Below are 23,147 nucleotides of genomic sequence, written 5' to 3' on the forward strand. Positions count from 1 at the left end.
ACCCGCAACCTCTACCAACTAGAAGGACAAGGGCAGCAGACACATGAGAACACCACCACCTGCAAGTTCCCCTCCAAGTCACACACCATCCTGACTTGGAACTATATCGCCGTTCCTTCACTGTCACTGGGTCAAAATCCTGCAACTCCCTTCCTAACAGCACTGTGGGTCTACCTACCCCACATGGACTACAGTGGTTCAAGAAGGCAGCTCACCACCACCTTCTCAAAGGCAATTAGGGAAGGGCAATAAATGCTGGCCTAGCCAGCGACGCCCACATCCCATGAATGAATAAAAAAAACATTCCTCCAAGACACCCTGCCCAGGAGCCGACAATCCCACCAACACCCCCCGCCCCCGAGGCTAACACTTCCCCAGGGGCCGACAACATGCCCTCCCCAGGGGACGACACTGCCACTACTGCCCGCCCCCCTCTGCCGAGGCTGAAACACCCCCCGAGGCTAACACTCCCCTCAGTCGTGGAGTGTTTTGTTTTGGAGAGGTTACAATTTAGCGGAACGGTGTGGGTGTATATTAGTGAACGGTGTGGGGGTATATTAGTGAACGGTGTGGGGGGGGGTGTGGGTGTATATTAGTGAACGGTGTGGGGGGGGAGTGGGTGTATATTAGTGAACGGTGTGGGTATATATTAGTGAATGGTGTGGGGGGGGTGTGAGTGTATATTAGTGAACGGTGTGGGTGTATATTAGTGAACAGTGTGGGTGTATATTAGTGAACAGTGTGGGTGTATATTAGTGAACGGTGTGGGGGAGGTGTGGGTGTATATTAGTGAACGGTGTGGGGGTATATTAGTGAATGGTGTGGGGGTATATTAGTGAACGGTGTGGGGGGGGGGGGTGTGGGTGTATATTAGTGAACGGTGTGGGGGGGGGGGGGAGTGGGTGTATATTAGTGAACAGTGTGGGTGTATATTAGTGAACGGAGGTGGGTATATATTAGTGAATGGTGTGGGGGGGGGGTGTGAGTGTATATTAGTGAACGGTGTGGGTGTATATTAGTGAACGGTGTGGGTGTATATTAGTGAATGGTGTGGGGGGGGTTATATTAGTGAACGGTGTGGGGGGGTGAGTGGGTGTATATTAGTGAACGGTGTGGGTGTATATTAGTGAACGGTGTGGGTGTATATTAGTGAACAGTGTGGGTGTATATTAGTGAACGGTGTGGGGGAGGTGTGGGTGTATATTAGTGAATGGTGTGGGGGTATATTAGTGAATGGTGTGGGGGTATATTTGTGAACGGTGTGGGGGGGTGGTGTGGGGGGGTGGGTGTGGGTGTATATTAGTGAACGGTGTGGGGGGGGTGTATATTAGTGAACGGTGTGGGGGGGTGAGTGGGTGTATATTAGTGAACGGTGTGGGTGTATATTAGTGAACAGTGTGGGTGTATATTAGTGAACGGTGTGGGTGTATATTAGTGAACGGTGTGGGAGTATATTAGTGAACGGTGTGGGAGTATATTAGTGAACGGTGTAGGGGGGGTGTGGGGGTATATTAGTGAACGGTGTGGGTGTATATTAGTGAACGGTGTGGGGGGGGAGTGGGTGTATATTAGTGAACAGTGTGGGGGTATATTAGTGAACGGTGTGGGGGTATATTAGTGAACGGTGTGGGGGTATATTAGTGAACGGTGTGGGGGGGGAGTGGGTGTATATTAGTGAACAGTGTGGGTGTATATTAGTGAATGGTGTGGGGGGGGGTGTGGGTGTATATTAGTGAACGGTGTGGGTGTATATTAGTGAACAGTGTGGGGGTATATTAGTGAACGGTGTGGGGGGGGTGTGGGTGTATATTAGTGAATGGTGTGGGGGGGGGAGTGTGTGTATATTAGTGAACGGTGTGGGTGTATATTAGTGAACGGTGTGGGTGTATATTAGTGAACGGTGTGGGGGGGGTGTGGATGTATATTAGTGAACGGTGTGGGTGTATATTAGTGAACAGTGTAGGTGTATATTAGTGAACGGTGTGGGGGGGGGAGTGAGTGTATATTAGTGAACGGTGTGGGTGTATATTAGTGAACGGTGTGGGGGGGTGTGGGTGTATATTAGTGAACGGTGTGGGGGGGGTGAGTGGGTGTATATTAGCGAACGGTGTGGGTGTATATTAGTGAACGGTGTGGGTGTATATTAGTGAACGGTGTGGGGGTATATTAGTGAACGGTGTGGGGGGGGTGTGGAGTATAATAGTGAACGGTGTGGGGGTATATTAGTGAACGGTGTGGGGGTATATTAGTGAACGGTGTGGGGTATGGGGGTATATTAGTGATCGGTGTGGGGGTATATTAGTGATCGGTGTGGGGGGGGTGTGGTGTATATTAGTGAACGGTGTGGGGGTATATTAGTGAACGGTGTGGGGGTATATTAGTGAACGGTGTGTGGGGGGTGTGGGTGTATATTAGTGAACGGTGTGGGTGTATATTAGTGAACGGTGTGGGTGTATATTAGTGAACGGTGTGGGGGGAGTGTGGGTGTATATTAGTGAACGGTGTGGGTGTATATTAGTGAATGGTGTGGGAGTATATTAGTGAACGTTGTGGGTGTATATTAGTGAACAGTGTGGGGGGGGGGTGTGGGTGTATATTAGTGAACGGTGTGGGTGTATATTAGTGAACGGTGTGGGGGGGGTGTGGGTGTATATTAGTGAACGGTGTGGGTGTATATTAGTGAATGGTGTGGGGGGTGTGGGTGTATATTAGTTAACAGTGTGGGTGTATATTAGTGAACGGTGTGGGTGTATATTAGTCAACGGTGTGGGGGGGGGTGTGGGTGTATATTAGTCAACGGTGTGGGTGTATATTAGTGAACGGTGTGGGGGGGGTGTGGGTGTATATTAGTGGACGGTGTGGGTGTATATTAGTGAATGGTGTGGGGGGGGGTGTGGGTGTATATTAGTGAACAGTGTGGGTGTATATTAGTGAACGGTGTGGGTATATGTTAGTGAATGGTGTGGGGGGGGGGGTGTGGGTGTATATTAGTGAACGGTGTGGGTGTATATTAGTGAACGGTGTGGGGGGGGGTGAGTGGGTGTATATTAGTGAACAGTGTGGGGGTATATTATTGAACGGTGTGGGTGTATATTAGTGAACGGTGTGGCGGGGGTGTGTGAGTGGGTGTATATTAGTGAACGGTGTGGGTGTATATTAGTGAACAGTGTAGGGGTATATTAGTGAACGGTGTGGGGGTATATTAGTGAACGGTGTGGGGTGTGGGTGTGGGTGTATATTAGTGAATGGTGTGGGTGTATATTAGTGAACAGTGTGGGTGTATATTAGTGAACGGTGTGGGGGGGGGTGAGTGGGTGTATATTAGTGAACAGTGTGGGGTATATTAGTAACAGTGTAGGGGTATATTAGTGAACGGTGTGGGGGGGTGTGGGTGTATATTAGTGAACAGTGTGGGTGTATATTAGTGAACGGTGTGGGGGTATATTAGTGAACGGTGTGGGGGGGGGGGGTGAGTAGGTGTATATTAGTGAACAGTGTAGGGATATATTAGTGAACGGTGTGGGGGGGGGTGTGGGTGTATATTAGTGAACGGTGTGGGGGTGTGTGGGTGTATATTAGTGAACGGTGTGGGTGTATATTAGTGAACGGTGTGGGGGGGGGTGTGGGTGTATATTAGTGAACGGTGTGGGGGGGGGGTATGGGTGTATATTAGTGAACGGTGTGGGGGTATATTAGTGAACGGTGTGGGGGTATATTAGTGAACGGTGTGGGGGGGGTTGAGTAGGTGTATATTAGTGAACAGTGTAGGGATATATTAGTGAACGGTGTGGGGGGGGGTGTGGGTGTATATTAGTGAACGGTGTGGGGGTGTGTGGGTGTATATTAGTGAACGGTGTGGGTGTATATTAGTGAACGGTGTGGGGGGGGGTGTGGGTGTATATTAGTGAACGGTGTGGGGGGGGGTGTGGGTGTATATTAGTGAACGGTGTGGGGGGGGTGTGGGTGTATATTAGTGAACGGTGTGGGTGTATATTAGTGAACGGTGTGGGTGTCTATTAGTGAACGGTGTGGGGGGGGGTGTGGGTGTATATTAGTGAACGGTGTGGGGGTGGTGGTGTGGGTGTATATTAGTGAACGGTGTGGGTGTATATTAGTGAACGGTGTGGGGGGGGGGTGGTGTGGGTGTATATTAGTGAACGGTGTGGGGGGGGTGTGGGTGTATATTAGTGAACGGTGTGGGGGGGGGTGGGTGTATATTAGTGAACGGTGTGGGTGTATATTAGTGAACGGTGTGGGTGTCTATTAGTGAACGGTGTGGGGGGGGGGGTGTGGGTGTATATTAGTGAACGGTGTGGGGGGGGGGTGGGTGTATATTAGTGAACGGTGTGGGGGTGGTGGTGTGGGTGTATATTAGTGAACGGTGTGGGTGTATATTAGTGAACGGTGTGGGGGGGGGGTGGTGTGGGTGTATATTAGTGAACGGTGTGGGTGTATATTAGTGAACGGTGTGGGGGGGGTGGTGTGGGGGTATATTAGTGAACGGTGTGGGGGTATATTAGTGAACGGTGTGGGGGTATATTAGTGAACGGTGTGGGTGTATATTAGTGAACGGTGTGGGGTAAATCTGTCTTTCTATCTCCAGCTTGTTCCACAGCGTTCGAGGTCAATGCACCCTGAATGCACGTCTCCTCGCACCACCTTCCTGCAGCACATGACCGATGTGGATGAATTTGTTCCCCCCATCCCCCCGCCTCCATATTACCCCCCAGAGTACACCTGCAGCTCAGAGACCGACGCTCAGAGGTATGTAGGCTCATGACGTTTGGCTCGCGGTTCAGCAGCTGCCCTTTGCACCCTGACCCAGCTGTGATGTGCTCTGTGTTTGTTCCTCTCACAGTATCACCTACAATGGCTCCATGGAGAGCCCCGGACCCCTGTACCCCACTGACTTCCCCCCACCGTATGAAGCTATCATCGGCAACAGCATCACCAGTCAGGTACAACCAGAGGCCAGTGGTCAGGGCTGTCTCTTCTGAATGTAGAGGGAGGGGCTGGGTGCGGGGTCAGTGTGGAGCTGGGTGTGGGGTCGGCGTGGAGCTGGGTGTGGGGTCGGCGTGGAGCTGGGTGTGGGGTCGGCGTGGAGCTGGGTGTGGGGTCGGCGTGGAGCTGGGTGCGGGGTCGGCGTGGAGCTGGGTGTGGGGTCGGCGTGGAGCTGGGTGTGGGGTCGGCGTGGAGCTGGGTGTGGGGTCGGCGTGGAGCTGGGTGCGGGGTCGGCGTGGAGCTGGGTGCGGGGTCGGCGTGGAGCTGGGTGCGGGGTCGGCGTGGAGCTGGGTGTGGGGTCGGCGTGGAGCTGGGTGCGGGGTCGGCGTGGAGCTGGGTGCGGGGTCGGCGTGGAGCTGGGTGCGGGGTCGGCGTGGAGCTGGGTGCGGGGTCGGCGTGGAGCTGGGTGCGGGGTCGGCGTGGAGCTGGGTGCGGGGTCGGCGTGGAGCTGGGTGCGGGGTCGGCGTGGAGCTGGGTGCGGGGTCGGCGTGGAGCTGGGCGTGGGGTCGGCGTGGAGCTGGGCGTGGGGTCGGCGTGGAGCTGGGCGTGGGGTCGGCGTGGAGCTGGGTCTGGGGTCGGCGTGGATCTGGGTGCGGGGTCGGCGTGGATCTGGGTGCGAGGTCGGCGTGGATCTGGGTGCGAGGTCGGCGTGGATCTGGGTGCGAGGTCGGCGTGGATCTGGGTGCGAGGTCGGCGTGGATCTGGGTGTGAGGTCGGCGTGGATCTGGGTGTGAGGTCGGCGTGGATCTGGGTGTGAGGTCGGCGTGGATCTGGGTGTGAGGTCGGCGTGGATCTGGGTGTGAGGTCGGCGTGGATCTGGGTGTGAGGTCGGCGTGGATCTGGGTGTGAGGTCGGCGTGGATCTGGGTGTGAGGTCGGCGTGGATCTGGGTGTGGGGTCGGCGTGGAGCTGGGTGTGAGGTCGGCGTGGAGCTGGGCGCGGTGTCGGCGTGGATCTGGGTCTGGGGTCGGCGTGGATCTGGGTGTGAGGTCGGCGTGGATCTGGGTCTGGTGTCGGCGTGGATCTGGGTCTGGGGTCGGCGTGGAGCTGGGTGTGGGGTCGGCGTGGATCTGGGTGCGGGGTCGGCGTGGAGCTGGGTGCGGGGTCGGCGTGGATCTGGGTGTGGGGTCGGCGTGGATCTGGGTGTGAGGTCGGCGTGGATCTGGGTCTGGGGTCGGCGTGGATCTGGGTGTGGGGTCGGCGTGGATCTGGGTGTGGGGTCGGCGTGGATCTGGGTGCGGGGTCGGCGTGGAGCTGGGTGTGGGGTCGGCGTGGATCTGGGTGCGGGGTCGGCGTGGAGCTGGGTGTGAGGTCGGCGTGGAGCTGGGTGTGAGGTCGGCGTGGATCTGGGTGCGGGGTCGGCGTGGATCTGGGTCTGGGGTCGGCGTGGATCTGAGTGTGGGGTCGGCGTGGATCTGGGCGCGGTGTCGGCGTGGATCTGGGTCTGGGGTCGGCGTGCATCTTGGTGTGAGGTCGGCGTGGATCTGGGTGCGAGGTCGGCGTGGATCTGGGTCTGGGGTCGGCGTGGATCTGGGTCTGGGGTCGGCGTGGATCTGGGTGCGGGGTCGGCGTGGATCTGGGTGTGGGGTCGGCGTGGATCTGGGTGTGGGGTCGGCGTGGATCTTGGTGTGAGGTCGGCGTGGATCTGGGTGCGAGGTCGGCGTGGATCTGGGTGTGGGGTCGGCGTGGATCTGGGTGTGGGGTCGGCGTGGATCTGGGTGTGGGGTCGGCGTGGATCTGGGTCTGGGGTCGGCGTGGATCTTGGTGTGAGGTCGGCGTGGATCTGGGTGTGGGGTCGGCGTGGATCTGGGTGTGGGGTCGGCGTGGATCTGGGTGCGGGGTCGGCGTGGAGCTGGGTGTGGGGTCGGCGTGGAGCTGGGTGCGGGGTCGGCGTGGATCTGGGTGCGGGGTCGGCGTGGATCTGGGTGCGAGGTCGGCGTGGATCTGGTGTGGGGTCGGCGTGGATCTGGGTCTGGGGTCGGCGTGGATCTTGGTGTGAGGTCGGCGTGGATCTGGGTGCGGGGTCGGCGTGGATCTGGGTGTGGGGTCGGCGTGGATCTGGGTGCGGGGTCGGCGTGGAGCTGGGTGTGGGGTCGGCGTGGATCAGGGTGTGAGGTCGGCGTGGATCTGGGTGCGGGGTCGGCGTGGATCTGGGTGTGGGTCGGCGTGGATCTGGGTGTGAGGTCGGCGTGGATCTGGGTGCGGGGTCGGCGTGGATCTGGGTGCGGGGTCGGCGTGGATCTGGTGCGGGGTCGGCGTGGAGCTGGGTGTGGGGTCGGCGTGGAGCTGGGTGCGGGGTCGGCGTGGATCTGGGTGCGGGGTCGGCGTGGGTCTGGGGTCGGCGTGGATCTGGGTCTGGGGTCGGCGTGGAGCTGGGTGCGGGGTCGGCGTGGATCTGGGTGCGGGGTCGGCGTGGATCTGGGTGTGGGGTCGGCGTGGATCTGGGTGTGGGATCGGCGTGGATCTGGGTGCGGGTCGGCGTGGAGCTGGGTGTGGGGTCGGCGTGGATCTGGGTGCGGGGTCGGCGTGGATCTGGGTGCGGGGTCGGCGTGGATCTGGGTGCGGGGTCGGCGTGGGTCTGGGGTCGGCGTGGATCTGGGTCTGGGTCGGCGTGGATCTGGGTGCGGGGTCGGCGTGGATCTGGGTGCGGGGTCGGCGTGGATCTGGGTGTGGGGTCGGCGTGGATCTGGGTGTGGGGTCGGCGTGGATCTGGGTGTGGGGTCGGCGTGGATCTGGGTCTGGGGTCGGCGTGGATCTGGGTGTGGGGTCGGCGTGGAGCTGGGTGTGGGGTCAGCGTGGATCTGGGTGTGGGGTCGGCGTGGATCTTGGGCTGGGGTCGGCGTGGAGCTGGGTGTGGGGTCGGCGTGGATCTGGGTGTGGGTCGGCGTGGATCTGGGTGTGGGGTCGGCGTGGAGCTGGGTGTGGGGTCGGCGTGGATCTGGGTGCGGGGTCGGCGTGAGCTGGGTGCGGGGTCGGCGTGGAGCTGGGTGCGGGGTCGGCGTGGATCTGGGTGCGGGGTCGGCGTGGAGCTGGGTGCGGGGTCGGCGTGGAGCTGGGTGCGGGGTCGGCGTGGAGCTGGGTGCGGGGTCGGCGTGGAGCTGGGTGTGGGGTCGGCGTGGAGCTGGGTGTGAGGTCGGCGTGGATCTGGGTGCGGGGTCGGCGTGGATCTGGGTGCGGGGTCGGCGTGGATCTGGGTGCGGGGTCGGCGTGGATCTGGGTGTGAGGTCGGCGTGGATCTTGGTGTGAGGTCGGCGTGGATCTGGGTGCGGGGTCGGCGTGGATCTGGGTGTGGGCCGGCGTGGATCTGGGTCTGGGGTCGGCGTGGATCTGGGTCTGGGGTCGGCGTGGATCTGGGTGTGAGGTCGGCGTGGATCTTGGTGTGGGGTCGGCGTGGATCTGGGTGCGGGGTCGGCGTGGATCTTGGTGCGGGGTCGGCGTGGATCTGGGTGCGGGGTCGGCGTGGATCTGGGTGCGGGGTCGGCGAGGATCTGGGTCTGGGGTCGGCGTGGATCTGGGTGCGGGGTCGGCGTGGATCTGGGTGCGGGGTCGGCGTGGAGCTGGGTGTGGGGTCGGCGTGGATCTGGGTGTGGGGTCGGCGTGGATCTGGGTGTGAGGTCGGCGTGGATCTGGGTGTGAGGTCGGCGTGGATCTGGGTCTGGGGTCGGCGTGGATCTGGGTCTGGGGTCGGCGTGGATCTGGGTCTGGGGTCGGCGTGGATCTGGGTGTGGGGTCGGCGTGGATCTGGGTGTGGGGTCGGCGTGGATCTGGGTGCGGGGTCGGCGTGGAGCTGGGTGTGAGGTCGGCGTGGATCTGGGTCTGGGGTCGGCGTGGATCTGGGCGCGGGGTCGGCGTGGATCTGGGTCTGGGGTCGGCGTGGATCTGGGCGCGGTGTCGGCGTGGATCTGGGCGCGGTGTCGGCGTGGATCTGGGTCTGGGGTCGGCGTGGATCTGGGTGCGGGGTCGGCGTGGATCTGGGTCTGGGGTCGGCGTGGATCTGGGTGCGAGGTCGGCGTGGATCTGGGTGCGGGGTCGGCGTGGAGCTGGGTGTGGGGTCGGCGTGGATCTGGGTGTGGGGTCGGCGTGGAGCTGGGTGTGAGGTCGGCGTGGAGCTGGGCGCGGTGTCGGCGTGGATCTGGGTGTGAGGTCGGCGTGGATCTGGGTGCGGGGTCGGCGTGGATCTGGGTGCGGGGTCGGCGTGGATCTGGGTGCGGGGTCGGCGTGGAGCTGGGTGCGGGGTCGGCGTGGAGCTGGGTGCGGGGTCGGCGTGGATCTGGGTGCGGGGTCGGCGTGGGTCTGGGGTCGGCGTGGATCTGGGTCTGGGGTCGGCGTGGAGCTGGGTGCGGGGTCGGCGTGGATCTGGGTGCGGGGTCGGCGTGGATCTGGGTGTGGGGTCGGCGTGGATCTGGGTGTGGGATCGGCGTGGATCTGGGTGCGGGGTCGGCGTGGAGCTGGGTGCGGGGTCGGCGTGGAGCTGGGTGCGGGGTCGGCGTGGATCTGGGTGCGGGGTCGGCGTGGATCTGGGTGCGGGGTCGGCGTGGGTCTGGGGTCGGCGTGGATCTGGGTCTGGGGTCGGCGTGGATCTGGGTGCGGGGTCGGCGTGGATCTGGGTGCGGGGTCGGCGTGGATCTGGGTGCGGGGTCGGCGTGGATCTGGGTGTGGGGTCGGCGTGGATCTGGGTGTGGGGTCGGCGTGGATCTGGGTCTGGGGTCGGCGTGGATCTGGGTGTGGGGTCGGCGTGGAGCTGGGTGTGGGGTCGGCGTGGAGCTGGGTGTGGGGTCAGCGTGGATCTGGGTGTGGGGTCGGCGTGGATCTTGGGCTGGGGTCGGCGTGGAGCTGGGTGTGGGGTCGGCGTGGATCTGGGTGTGGGGTCGGCGTGGATCTGGGTGTGGGGTCGGCGTGGAGCTGGGTGTGGGGTCGGCGTGGATCTGGGTGCGGGGTCGGCGTGGAGCTGGGTGCGGGGTCGGCGTGGAGCTGGGTGCGGGGTCGGCGTGGAGCTGGGTGCGGGGTCGGCGTGGAGCTGGGTGCGGGGTCGGCGTGGAGCTGGGTGCGGGGTCGGCGTGGAGCTGGGTGCGGGGTCGGCGTGGAGCTGGGTGCGGGGTCGGCGTGGAGCTGGGTGTGGGGTCGGCGTGGATCTGGGTGCGGGGTCGGCGTGGATCTTGGTGCGGGGTCGGCGTGGATCTGGGTGCGGGGTCGGCGTGGATCTGGGTGCGGGGTCGGCGAGGATCTGGGTCTGGGGTCGGCGTGGATCTGGGTGCGGGGTCGGCGTGGATCTGGGTGCGGGGTCGGCGTGGAGCTGGGTGTGGGGTCGGCGTGGATCTGGGTGTGGGGTCGGCGTGGATCTGGGTGTGAGGTCGGCGTGGATCTGGGTGTGAGGTCGGCGTGGATCTGGGTCTGGGGTCGGCGTGGATCTGGGTCTGGGGTCGGCGTGGATCTGGGTCTGGGGTCGGCGTGGATCTGGGTGTGGGGTCGGCGTGGATCTGGGTGTGGGGTCGGCGTGGATCTGGGTGCGGGGTCGGCGTGGAGCTGGGTGTGAGGTCGGCGTGGATCTGGGTCTGGGGTCGGCGTGGATCTGGGCGCGGGGTCGGCGTGGATCTGGGTCTGGGGTCGGCGTGGATCTGGGCGCGGTGTCGGCGTGGATCTGGGCGCGGTGTCGGCGTGGATCTGGGTCTGGGGTCGGCGTGGATCTGGGTGCGGGGTCGGCGTGGATCTGGGTCTGGGGTCGGCGTGGATCTGGGTGCGAGGTCGGCGTGGATCTGGGTGCGGGGTCGGCGTGGAGCTGGGTGTGGGGTCGGCGTGGATCTGGGTGTGGGGTCGGCGTGGAGCTGGGTGTGAGGTCGGCGTGGAGCTGGGCGCGGTGTCGGCGTGGATCTGGGTGTGAGGTCGGCGTGGATCTGGGTGCGGGGTCGGCGTGGATCTGGGTGCGGGGTCGGCGTGGATCTGGGTGCGGGGTCGGCGTGGAGCTGGGTGCGGGGTCGGCGTGGAGCTGGGTGCGGGGTCGGCGTGGATCTGGGTGCGGGGTCGGCGTGGGTCTGGGGTCGGCGTGGATCTGGGTCTGGGGTCGGCGTGGAGCTGGGTGCGGGGTCGGCGTGGATCTGGGTGCGGGGTCGGCGTGGATCTGGGTGTGGGGTCGGCGTGGATCTGGGTGTGGGATCGGCGTGGATCTGGGTGCGGGGTCGGCGTGGAGCTGGGTGCGGGGTCGGCGTGGAGCTGGGTGCGGGGTCGGCGTGGATCTGGGTGCGGGGTCGGCGTGGATCTGGGTGCGGGGTCGGCGTGGGTCTGGGGTCGGCGTGGATCTGGGTCTGGGGTCGGCGTGGATCTGGGTGCGGGGTCGGCGTGGATCTGGGTGCGGGGTCGGCGTGGATCTGGGTGCGGGGTCGGCGTGGATCTGGGTGTGGGGTCGGCGTGGATCTGGGTGTGGGGTCGGCGTGGATCTGGGTCTGGGGTCGGCGTGGATCTGGGTGTGGGGTCGGCGTGGAGCTGGGTGTGGGGTCGGCGTGGAGCTGGGTGTGGGGTCAGCGTGGATCTGGGTGTGGGGTCGGCGTGGATCTTGGGCTGGGGTCGGCGTGGAGCTGGGTGTGGGGTCGGCGTGGATCTGGGTGTGGGGTCGGCGTGGATCTGGGTGTGGGGTCGGCGTGGAGCTGGGTGTGGGGTCGGCGTGGATCTGGGTGCGGGGTCGGCGTGGAGCTGGGTGCGGGGTCGGCGTGGAGCTGGGTGCGGGGTCGGCGTGGAGCTGGGTGCGGGGTCGGCGTGGAGCTGGGTGCGGGGTCGGCGTGGAGCTGGGTGCGGGGTCGGCGTGGAGCTGGGTGCGGGGTCGGCGTGGAGCTGGGTGCGGGGTCGGCGTGGAGCTGGGTGTGGGGTCGGCGTGGAGCTGGGTGCGAGGTCGGCGTGGATCTGGGTGCGGGGTCGGCGTGGATCTGGGTGCGGGGTCGGCGTGGATCTGGGTGCGGGGTCGGCGTGGATCTGGGTGTGAGGTCGGCGTGGATCTTGGTGTGAGGTCGGCGTGGATCTGGGTGCGGGGTCGGCGTGGATCTGGGTGTGGGGTCGGCGTGGATCTGGGTCTGGGGTCGGCGTGGATCTGGGTCTGGGGTCGGCGTGGATCTGGGTGTGAGGTCGGCGTGGATCTTGGTGCGAGGTCGGCGTGGATCTGGGTGCGGGGTCGGCGTGGATCTGGGTGCGGGGTCGGCGTGGATCTGGGTGCGGGGTCGGCGTGGATCTGGGTGCGGGGTCGGCGAGGATCTGGGTCTGGGGTCGGCGTGGATCTGGGTGCGGGGTCGGCGTGGAGCTGGGTGTGGGGTCGGCGTGGATCTGGGTGTGGGGTCGGCGTGGATCTGGGTGTGAGGTCGGCGTGGATCTGGGTGTGAGGTCGGCGTGGATCTGGGTCTGGGGTCGGCGTGGATCTGGGTCTGGGGTCGGCGTGGATCTGGGTCTGGGGTCGGCGTGGATCTGGGTGTGGGGTCGGCGTGGATCTGGGTGTGGGGTCGGCGTGGATCTGGGTGCGGGGTCGGCGTGGAGCTGGGTGTGAGGTCGGCGTGGATCTGGGTCTGGGGTCGGCGTGGATCTGGGCGCGGGGTCGGCGTGGATCTGGGTCTGGGGTCGGCGTGGATCTGGGCGCGGTGTCGGCGTGGATCTGGGCGCGGTGTCGGCGTGGATCTGGGTCTGGGGTCGGCGTGGATCTGGGTGCGGGGTCGGCGTGGATCTGGGTCTGGGGTCGGCGTGGATCTGGGTGCGAGGTCGGCGTGGATCTGGGTGCGGGGTCGGCGTGGAGCTGGGTGTGGGGTCGGCGTGGATCTGGGTGTGGGGTCGGCGTGGAGCTGGGCGCGGTGTCGGCGTGGAGCTGGGCGCGGTGTCGGCGTGGATCTGGGTGTGAGGTCGGCGTGGATCTGGGTGCGGGGTCGGCGTGGATCTGGGTCTGGGGTCGGCGTGGATCTGGGTGCGAGGTCGGCGTGGATCTGGGTCTGGGGTCGGCGTGGATCTGGGTCTGGGGTCGGCGTGGATCTGGGTCTGGGGTCGGCGTGGATCTTGGTGTGAGGTCGGCGTGGATCTGGGTGCGAGGTCGGCGTGGATCTGGGTGCGGGGTCGGCGTGGATCTGGGTGTGGGGTCGGCGTGGATCTGGGTGTGGGGTCGGCGTGGATCTGGGTGCGGGGTCGGCGTGGAGCTGGGTGCGGGGTCGGCGTGGATCTGGGTCTGGGGTCGGCGTGGATCTTGGTGTGAGGTCGGCGTGGATCTGGGTGCGGGGTCGGCGTGGATCTGGGTGCGGGGTCGGCGTGGATCTGGGTGTGGGGTCGGCGTGGATCTGGGTGCGGGGTCGGCGTGGATCTGGGTGCGGGGTCGGCGTGGATCTGGGTGTGGGGTCGGCGTGGATCTGGGTGTGGGGTCGGCGTGGATCTGGGTGCGGGGTCGGCGTGGAGCTGGGTGTGGGGTCGGCGTGGAGCTGGGTGTGGGGTCGGCGTGGAGCTGGGTGCGGGGTCGGCGTGGATCTGGGTGCGGGGTCGGCGTGGATCTGGGTCTGGGGTCGGCGTGGATCTGGGTCTGGGGTCGGCGTGGAGCTGGGTGCGGGGTCGGCGTGGATCTGGGTGCGGGGTCGGCGTGGATCTGGGTGTGGGGTCGGCGTGGATCTGGGTGTGGGGTCGGCGTGGATCTGGGTCTGGGGTCGGCGTGGATCTGGGTCTGGGGTCGGCGTGGATCTTGGTGTGAGGTCGGCGTGGAGCTGGGTGCGGGGTCGGCGTGGATCTGGGTGTGGGGTCGGCGTGGATCTTGGGCTGGGGTCGGCGTGGAGCTGGGTGTGGGGTCGGCGTGGATCTGGGTGTGGGGTCGGCGTGGAGCTGGGTGTGGGGTCGGCGTGGATCTGGGTGTGGGGTCGGCGTGGAGCTGGGTGCGGAGTCGGCGTGGATCTGGGTGCGGGGTCGGCGTGGATCTGGGTGCGGGGTCGGCGTGGATCTGGGTGCGGGGTCGGCGTGGATCTGGGTGCGGGGTCGGCGTGGATCTGGGTGCGGGGTCGGCGTGGATCTGGGTGCGGGGTCGGCGTGGATCTGGGTGCGGGGTCGGCGTGGATCTGGGAGCGGGGTCGGCGTGGATCTGGGTGTGGGGTCGGCGTGGATCTTGGTGTGAGGTCGGCGTGGATCTTGGTGCGGGGTCGGCGTGGATCTGGGCGCGGTGTCGGCGTGGATCTGGGTCTGGGGTCGGCGTGGATCTGGGTGCAGGGTCGGCGTGGATCTGGGTCTGGTGTCGGCGTGGATCTGGGTCTGGGGTCGGCGTGGAGCTGGGTGTGGGGTCGGCGTGGATCTGGGTGCGAGGTCGGCGTGGATCTGGGTGTGGGGTCGGCGTGGATCTGGGTGTGGGGTCGGCGTGGATCTGGGTGCGGGGTCGGCGTGGAGCTGGGTGCGGGGTCGGCGTGGAGCTGGGTCTGGGGTCGGCGTGGATCTTGGTGTGAGGTCGGCGTGGATCTGGGTGCGAGGTCGGCGTGGATCTGGGTGCGAGGTCGGCGTGGATCTGGGTCTGGGGTCGGCGTGGATCTGGGTCTGGGGTCGGCGTGGATCTGGGTGCGGGGTCGGCGTGGATCTGGTTCTGGGGTCGGCGTGGATCTGGGTGTGGGGTCGGCGTGGATCTTGGTGTGAGGTCGGCGTGGATCTTGGTGTGAGGTCGGCGTGGATCTGGGTGCGAGGTCGGCGTGGATCTGGGTGTGGGGTCGGCGTGGATCTGGGTGTGGGGTCGGCGTGGATCTGGGTGTGGGGTCGGCGTGGATCTGGGTGTGGGGTCGGCGTGGATCTGGGTGCGGGGTCGGCGTGGAGCTGGGTGTGGGGTCGGCGTGGAGCTGGGTGTGGGGTCGGCGTGGAGCTGGGTGCGGGGTCAGCGTGGATCTGGGTGTGGGGTCGGCGAGGATCTGGGTCTGGGGTCGGCGTGGAGCTGGGTGCGGGGTCGGCGTGGATCTGGGTGTGGGGTCGGCGTGGATCTGGGTGTGGGGTCGGCGTGGATCTTGGTCTGGGGTCGGCGTGGAGCTGGGTGTGGGGTCGGCGTGGAGCTGGGTGTGGGGTCGGCGTGGATCTGGGTGTGGGGTCGGCGTGGAGCTGGGTGCGGGGTCGGCGTGGAGCTGGGCGCGGTGTCGGCGTGGAGCTGGGTGCGGGGTCGGCGTGGAGCTGGGTGCGGGGTCGGCGTGGAGCTGGGTGCGGGGTCGGCGTGGAGCTGGGTGCGGGGTCGGCGTGGAGCTGGGTGCGGGGTCGGCGTGGAGCTGGGTGTGGGGTCGGCGTGGAGCTGGGTGCGGGGTCGGCGTGGAGCTGGGTGCGGGGTCGGCGTGGAGCTGGGTGCGGGGTCGGCGTGGAGCTGGGTGCGGGGTCGGCGTGGAGCTGGGTGCGGGGTCGGCGTGGAGCTGGGTGCGGGGTCGGCGTGGAGCTGGGTGCGGGGTCGGCGTGGAGCTGGGTGCGGGGTCGGCGTGGAGCTGGGTGCGGGGTCGGCGTGGAGCTGGGCGTGGGGTCGGCGTGGAGCTGGGCGTGGGGTCGGCGTGGAGCTGGGCGTGGGGTCGGCGTGGAGCTGGGTCTGGGGTCGGCGTGGAGCTGGGTGCGGGGTCGGCGTGGATCTGGGTGCGAGGTCGGCGTGGATCTGGGTGCGAGGTCGGCGTGGATCTGGGTGCGAGGTCGGCGTGGATCTGGGTGCGAGGTCGGCGTGGATCTGGGTGTGAGGTCGGCGTGGATCTGGGTGTGAGGTCGGCGTGGATCTGGGTGTGAGGTCGGCGTGGATCTGGGTGTGAGGTCGGCGTGGATCTGGGTGTGAGGTCGGCGTGGATCTGGGTGTGAGGTCGGCGTGGATCTGGGTGTGGGGTCGGCGTGGAGCTGGGTGTGAGGTCGGCGTGGAGCTGGGCGCGGTGTCGGCGTGGATCTGGGTCTGGGGTCGGCGTGGATCTGGGTGTGAGGTCGGCGTGGATCTGGGTCTGGTGTCGGCGTGGATCTGGGTCTGGGGTCGGCGTGGAGCTGGGTGTGGGGTCGGCGTGGATCTGGGTGCGGGGTCGGCGTGGATCTGGGTGCGGGGTCGGCGTGGAGCTGGGTGCGGGGTCGGCGTGGATCTGGGTGTGGGGTCGGCGTGGATCTGGGTGTGAGGTCGGCGTGGATCTGGGTGTGAGGTCGGCGTGGATCTGGGTCTGGGGTCGGCGTGGATCTGGGTGTGGGGTCGGCGTGGATCTGGGTGTGGGGTCGGCGTGGATCTGGGTGCGGGGTCGGCGTGGAGCTGGGTGTGGGGTCGGCGTGGATCTGGGTGCGGGGTCGGCGTGGAGCTGGGTGTGAGGTCGGCGTGGAGCTGGGTGTGAGGTCGGCGTGGATCTGGGTGCGGGGTCGGCGTGGATCTGGGTCTGGGGTCGGCGTGGATCTGGGTGTGGGGTCGGCGTGGATCTGGGCGCGGTGTCGGCGTGGATCTGGGTCTGGGGTCGGCGTGGATCTTGGTGTGAGGTCGGCGTGGATCTGGGTGCGAGGTCGGCGTGGATCTGGGTCTGGGGTCGGCGTGGATCTGGGTCTGGGGTCGGCGTGGATCTGGGTGCGGGGTCGGCGTGGATCTGGGTGCGGGGTCGGCGTGGATCTGGGTGTGGGGTCGGCGTGGATCTTGGTGTGAGGTCGGCGTGGATCTGGGTGCGAGGTCGGCGTGGATCTGGGTGTGGGGTCGGCGTGGATCTGGGTGTGGGGTCGGCGTGGATCTGGGTGTGGGGTCGGCGTGGATCTGGGTCTGGGGTCGGCGTGGATCTTGGTGTGAGGTCGGCGTGGATCTGGGTGTGGGGTCGGCGTGGATCTGGGTGTGGGGTCGGCGTGGATCTGGGTGCGGGGTCGGCGTGGAGCTGGGTGTGGGGTCGGCGTGGAGCTGGGTGCGGGGTCGGCGTGGATCTGGGTGCGGGGTCGGCGTGGATCTGGGTGCGAGGTCGGCGTGGATCTGGGTGTGGGGTCGGCGTGGATCTGGGTCTGGGGTCGGCGTGGATCTTGGTGTGAGGTCGGCGTGGATCTGGGTGCGGGGTCGGCGTGGATCTGGGTGTGGGGTCGGCGTGGATCTGGGTGCGGGGTCGGCGTGGAGCTGGGTGTGGGGTCGGCGTGGATCTGGGTGTGAGGTCGGCGTGGATCTGGGTGCGGGGTCGGCGTGGATCTGGGTGCGGGGTCGGCGTGGATCTGGGTGTGAGGTCGGCGTGGATCTGGGTGCGGGGTCGGCGTGGATCTGGGTGCGGGGTCGGCGTGGATCTGGGTGCGGGGTCGGCGTGGATCTGGGTGTGGGGTCGGCGTGGATCTGGGTGCGGGGTCGGCGTGGATCTGGGTGCGGGGTCGGCGTGGATCTGGGTGTGGGGTCGGCGTGGATCTGGGTGTGGGGTCGGCGTGGATCTGGGTGCGGGGTCGGCGTGGATCTGGGTGTGGGGTCGGCGTGGAGCTGGGTGTGGGGTCGGCGTGGATCTGGGTGTGGGGTCGGCGTGGAGCTGGGTGCGGGGTCGGCGTGGATCTGGGTGCGGGGTCGGCGTGGATCTGGGTGCGGGGTCGGCGTGGATCTGGGTGCGGGGTCGGCGTGGATCTGGGTGCGGGGTCGGCGTGGATCTGGGTGCGGGGTCGGCGTGGATCTGGGTGCGGGGTCGGCGTGGATCTGGGTGCGGGGTCGGCGTGGATCTGGGTGCGGGGTCGGCGTGGATCTGGGTGCGGGGTCGGCGTGGATCTGGGAGCGGGGTCGGCGTGGATCTGGGTGTGGGGTCGGCGTGGATCTTGGTGTGAGGTCGGCGTGGATCTTGGTGCGGGGTCGGCGTGGATCTGGGCGCGGTGTCGGCGTGGATCTGGGTCTGGGGTCGGCGTGGATCTGGGTGCAGGGTCGGCGTGGATCTGGGTCTGGTGTCGGCGTGGATCTGGGTCTGGGGTCGGCGTGGAGCTGGGTGTGGGGTCGGCGTGGAGCTGGGTGTGGGGTCGGCGTGGAGCTGGGTGTGAGGTCGGCGTGGAGCTGGGTGTGAGGTCGGCGTGGATCTGGGTGCGGGGTCGGCGTGGATCTGGGTGCGGGGTCGGCGTGGATCTGGGTGCGGGGTCGGCGTGGAGCTGGGTGCGGGGTCGGCGTGGATCTGGGTCTGGGGTCGGCGTGGATCTGGGTGTGGGGTCGGCGTGGATCTGGGTATGGGGTCGGCGTGGATCTGGGTGCGGGGTCGGCGTGGAGCTGGGTGTGAGGTCGGCGTGGATCTGGGCGCGGGGTCGGCGTGGATCTGGGTCTGGGGTCGGCGTGGATCTGGGCGCGGGGTCGGCGTGGATCTGGGTCTGGGGTCGGCGTGGAGCTGGGCGCGGTGTCGGCGTGGATCTGGGTCTGGGGTCGGCGTGGATCTGGGTGCGGGGTCGGCGTGGATCTGGGTGCGGGGTCGGCGTGGATCTTGGTGTGAGGTCGGCGTGGATCTGGGTGCGAGGTCGGCGTGGATCTGGGTGCGAGGTCGGCGTGGATCTGGGTCTGGGGTCGGCGTGGATCTGGGTCTGGGGTCGGCGTGGATCTGGGTGCGGGGTCGGCGTGGATCTTGGTGTGGGGTCGGCGTGGATCTGGGTGCGAGGTCGGCGTGGATCTGGGTGCGGGGTCGGCGTGGATCTTGGTGTGGGGTCGGCGTGGATCTGGGTGCGAGGTCGGCGTGGATCTGGGTGTGGGGTCGGCGTGGATCTGGGTGTGGGGTCGGCGTGGATCTGGGTGCGGGGTCGGCGTGGAGCTGGGTGCGGGGTCGGCGTGGAGCTGGGTCTGGGGTCGGCGTGGATCTTGGTGTGAGGTCGGCGTGGATCTGGGTGCGAGGTCGGCGTGGATCTGGGTGCGAGGTCGGCGTGGATCTGGGTGCGAGGTCGGCGTGGATCTGGGTCTGGGGTCGGCGTGGATCTGGGTCTGGGGTCGGCGTGGATCTGGGTGCGGGGTCGGCGTGGATCTGGTTCTGGGGTCGGCGTGGATCTGGGTGTGGGGTCGGCGTGGATCTTGGTGTGAGGTCGGCGTGGATCTTGGTGTGAGGTCGGCGTGGATCTGGGTGCGAGGTCGGCGTGGATCTGGGTGCGGGGTCGGCGTGGATCTGGGTGTGGGGTCGGCGTGGATCTGGGTGTGGGGTCGGCGTGGATCTGGGTGTGGGGTCGGCGTGGATCTGGGTGCGGGGTCGGCGTGGAGCTGGGTGCGGGGTCGGCGTGGAGCTGGGTGTGGGGTCGGCGTGGAGCTGGGTGCGGGGTCGGCGTGGATCTGGGTGTGGGGTCGGCGAGGATCTGGGTCTGGGGTCGGCGTGGAGCTGGGTGCGGGGTCGGCGTGGATCTGGGTGTGGGGTCGGCGTGGATCTGGGTGTGGGGTCGGCGTGGATCTTGGTCTGGGGTCGGCGTGGAGCTGGGTGTGGGGTCGGCGTGGAGCTGGGTGTGGGGTCGGCGTGGAGCTGGGCGTGGGGTCGGCGTGGAGCTGGGTCTGGGGTCGGCGTGGAGCTGGGTGCGGGGTCGGCGTGGATCTGGGTGCGAGGTCGGCGTGGATCTGGGTGCGAGGTCGGCGTGGATCTGGGTGCGAGGTCGGCGTGGATCTGGGTGCGAGGTCGGCGTGGATCTGGGTGCGAGGTCGGCGTGGATCTGGGTGTGAGGTCGGCGTGGATCTGGGTGTGAGGTCGGCGTGGATCTGGGTGTGAGGTCGGCGTGGATCTGGGTGTGAGGTCGGCGTGGATCTGGGTGTGAGGTCGGCGTGGATCTGGGTGTGGGGTCGGCGTGGAGCTGGGTGTGAGGTCGGCGTGGAGCTGGGCGCGGTGTCGGCGTGGATCTGGGTCTGGGGTCGGCGTGGATCTGGGTGTGAGGTCGGCGTGGATCTGGGTCTGGTGTCGGCGTGGATCTGGGTCTGGGGTCGGCGTGGAGCTGGGTGTGGGGTCGGCGTGGAGCTGGGTGCGGGGTCGGCGTGGAGCTGGGTGCGGGGTCGGCGTGGATCTGGGTGTGGGGTCGGCGTGGATCTGGGTGTGAGGTCGGCGTGGATCTGGGTCTGGGGTCGGCGTGGATCTGGGTGTGGGGTCGGCGTGGATCTGGGTGTGGGGTCGGCGTGGATCTGGGTGCGGGGTCGGCGTGGAGCTGGGTGTGGGGTCGGCGTGGATCTGGGTGCGGGGTCGGCGTGGAGCTGGGTGTGAGGTCGGCGTGGAGCTGGGTGTGAGGTCGGCGTGGATCTGGGTGCGGGGTCGGCGTGGATCTGGGTCTGGGGTCGGCGTGGATCTGGGTGTGGGGTCGGCGTGGATCTGGGCGCGGTGTCGGCGTGGATCTGGGTCTGGGGTCGGCGTGGATCTTGGTGTGAGGTCGGCGTGGATCTGGGTGCGAGGTCGGCGTGGATCTGGGTCTGGGGTCGGCGTGGATCTGGGTCTGGGGTCGGCGTGGATCTGGGTGCGGGGTCGGCGTGGATCTGGGTGTGGGGTCGGCGTGGATCTGGGTGTGGGGTCGGCGTGGATCTGGGTGTGGGGTCGGCGTGGATCTTGGTGTGAGGTCGGCGTGGATCTGGGTGCGAGGTCGGCGTGGATCTGGGTGTGGGGTCGGCGTGGATCTGGGTGTGGGGTCGGCGTGGATCTGGGTGTGGGGTCGGCGTGGATCTGGGTCTGGGGTCGGCGTGGATCTTGGTGTGAGGTCGGCGTGGATCTGGGTGTGGGGTCGGCGTGGATCTGGGTGTGGGGTCGGCGTGGATCTGGGTGCGGGGTCGGCGTGGAGCTGGGTGTGGGGTCGGCGTGGAGCTGGGTGCGGGGTCGGCGTGGATCTGGGTGCGGGGTCGGCGTGGATCTGGGTGCGAGGTCGGCGTGGATCTGGGTGTGGGGTCGGCGTGGATCTGGGTCTGGGGTCGGCGTGGATCTTGGTGTGAGGTCGGCGTGGATCTGGGTGCGGGGTCGGCGTGGATCTGGGTGTGGGGTCGGCGTGGATCTGGGTGCGGGGTCGGCGTGGAGCTGGGTGTGGGGTCGGCGTGGATCTGGGTGTGAGGTCGGCGTGGATCTGGGTGCGGGGTCGGCGTGGATCTGGGTGTGGGGTCGGCGTGGATCTGGGTGTGAGGTCGGCGTGGATCTGGGTGCGGGGTCGGCGTGGATCTGGGTGCGGGGCCGGCTTGGATCTGGGTGCGGGGTCGGCGTGGAGCTGGGTGTGGGGTCGGCGTGGAGCTGGGTGCGGGGTCGGCGTGGAGCTGGGTGCGGGGTCGGCGTGGATCTGGGTGCGGGGTCGGCGTGGGTCTGGGGTCGGCGTGGATCTGGGTCTGGGGTCGGCGTGGATCTGGGTGTGGGGTCGGCGTGGATCTGGGCGCGGTGTCGGCGTGGATCTGGGTCTGGGGTCGGCGTGGATCTTGGTGTGAGGTCGGCGTGGATCTGGGTGCGAGGTCGGCGTGGATCTGGGTGTGAGGTCGGCGTGGATCTGGGTCTGGGGTCGGCGTGGATCTGGGTCTGGGGTCGGCGTGGAGCTGGGTGCGGGGTCGGCGTGGATCTGGGTGTGGGGTCGGCGTGGATCTGGGTGTGAGGTCGGCGTGGATCTGGGTCTGGGGTCGGCGTGGATCTGGGTGTGGGGTCGGCGTGGATCTGGGTGTGGGGTCGGCGTGGATCTGGGTGCGGGGTCGGCGTGGAGCTGGGTGTGGGGTCGGCGTGGATCTGGGTGCGGGGTCGGCGTGGAGCTGGGTGTGAGGTCGGCGTGGAGCTGGGTGTGAGGTCGGCGTGGATCTGGGTGCGGGGTCGGCGTGGATCTGGGTCTGGGGTCGGCGTGGATCTGGGTGTGGGGTCGGCGTGGATCTGGGCGCGGTGTCGGCGTGGATCTGGGTCTGGGGTCGGCGTGGATCTTGGTGTGAGGTCGGCGTGGATCTGGGTGCGAGGTCGGCGTGGATCTGGGTCTGGGGTCGGCGTGGATCTGGGTCTGGGGTCGGCGTGGATCTGGGTGCGGGGTCGGCGTGGATCTGGGTGTGGGGTCGGCGTGGATCTGGGTGTGGGGTCGGCGTGGATCTTGGTGTGAGGTCGGCGTGGATCTGGGTGCGAGGTCGGCGTGGATCTGGGTGTGGGGTCGGCGTGGATCTGGGTGTGGGGTCGGCGTGGATCTGGGTGTGGGGTCGGCGTGGATCTGGGTGTGGGGTCGGCGTGGATCTGGGTCTGGGGTCGGCGTGGACCTTGGTGTGAGGTCGGCGTGGATCTGGGTGTGGGGTCGGCGTGGATCTGGGTGCGGGGTCGGCGTGGATCTGGGTGCGGGGTCGGCGTGGAGCTGGGTGTGGGGTCGGCGTGGAGCTGGGTGCGGGGTCGGCGTGGATCTGGGTGCGGGGTCGGCGTGGATCTGGGTGCGAGGTCGGCGTGGATCTGGGTCTGGGGTCGGCGTGGATCTTGGTGTGAGGTCGGCGTGGATCTGGGTGCGGGGTCGGCGTGGATCTGGGTGTGGGGTCGGCGTGGATCTGGGTGCGGGGTCGGCGTGGAGCTGGGTGTGGGGTCGGCGTGGATCTGGGTGTGAGGTCGGCGTGGATCTGGGTGCGGGGTCGGCGTGGATCTGGGTGTGGGGTCGGCGTGGATCTGGGTGTGAGGTCGGCGTGGATCTGGGTGCGGGGTCGGCGTGGATCTGGGTGCGGGGTCGGCGTGGAGCTGGGTGTGGGGTCGGCGTGGAGCTGGGTGCGGGGTCGGCGTGGATCTGGGTGCGGAGTCGGCGTGGGTCTGGGGTCGGCGTGGATCTGGGTCTGGGGTCGGCGTGGAGCTGGGTGCGGGGTCGGCGTGGATCTGGGTGCGGGGTCGGCGTGGATCTGGGTGTGGGGTCGGCGTGGATCTGGGTGTGGGATCGGCGTGGATCTGGGTGCGGGGTCGGCGTGGAGCTGGGTGTGGGGTCGGCGTGGAGCTGGGTGCGGGGTCGGCGTGGATCTGGGTGCGGGGTCGGCGTGGATCTGGGTGCGGGGTCGGCGTGGGTCTGGGGTCGGCGTGGATCTGGGTCTGGGGTCGGCGTGGATCTGGGTGCGGGGTCGGCGTGGATCTGGGTGCGGGGTCGGCGTGGATCTGGGTGTGGGGTCGGCGTGGATCTGGGTGTGGGGTCGGCGTGGATCTGGGTGTGGGGTCGGCGTGGATCTGGGTCTGGGGTCGGCGTGGATCTGGGTGTGGGGTCGGCGTGGAGCTGGGTGTGGGGTCAGCGTGGATCTGGGTGTGGGGTCGGCGTGGATCTTGGGCTGGGGTCGGCGTGGAGCTGGGTGTGGGGTCGGCGTGGATCTGG

General features: G+C 67.0%; 1 protein-coding gene across 1 annotated transcript in view; it reads left to right on the forward strand.

The window, feature by feature from the left end:
• Positions 1-4,603: 4,603 nt before the first annotated feature.
• Positions 4,604-23,147, forward strand: part of fam189b (family with sequence similarity 189 member B) — a gene marked incomplete at its 5' end in the record, with an annotated part of 37,850 nt that continues 19,306 nt past the window's right edge. The window contains 2 exons of the mRNA XM_068028440.1: positions 4,604-4,764; positions 4,859-4,958. Coding sequence (XP_067884541.1) covers positions 4,604-4,764; positions 4,859-4,958 — 261 coding nt within the window. The remainder of the gene's footprint in view (positions 4,765-4,858; positions 4,959-23,147) is intronic.

This window comes from Heterodontus francisci, unplaced genomic scaffold, assembly GCF_036365525.1.
Source record: "Heterodontus francisci isolate sHetFra1 unplaced genomic scaffold, sHetFra1.hap1 HAP1_SCAFFOLD_1682, whole genome shotgun sequence".
Classification (NCBI taxonomy): domain Eukaryota; kingdom Metazoa; phylum Chordata; class Chondrichthyes; order Heterodontiformes; family Heterodontidae; genus Heterodontus; species Heterodontus francisci.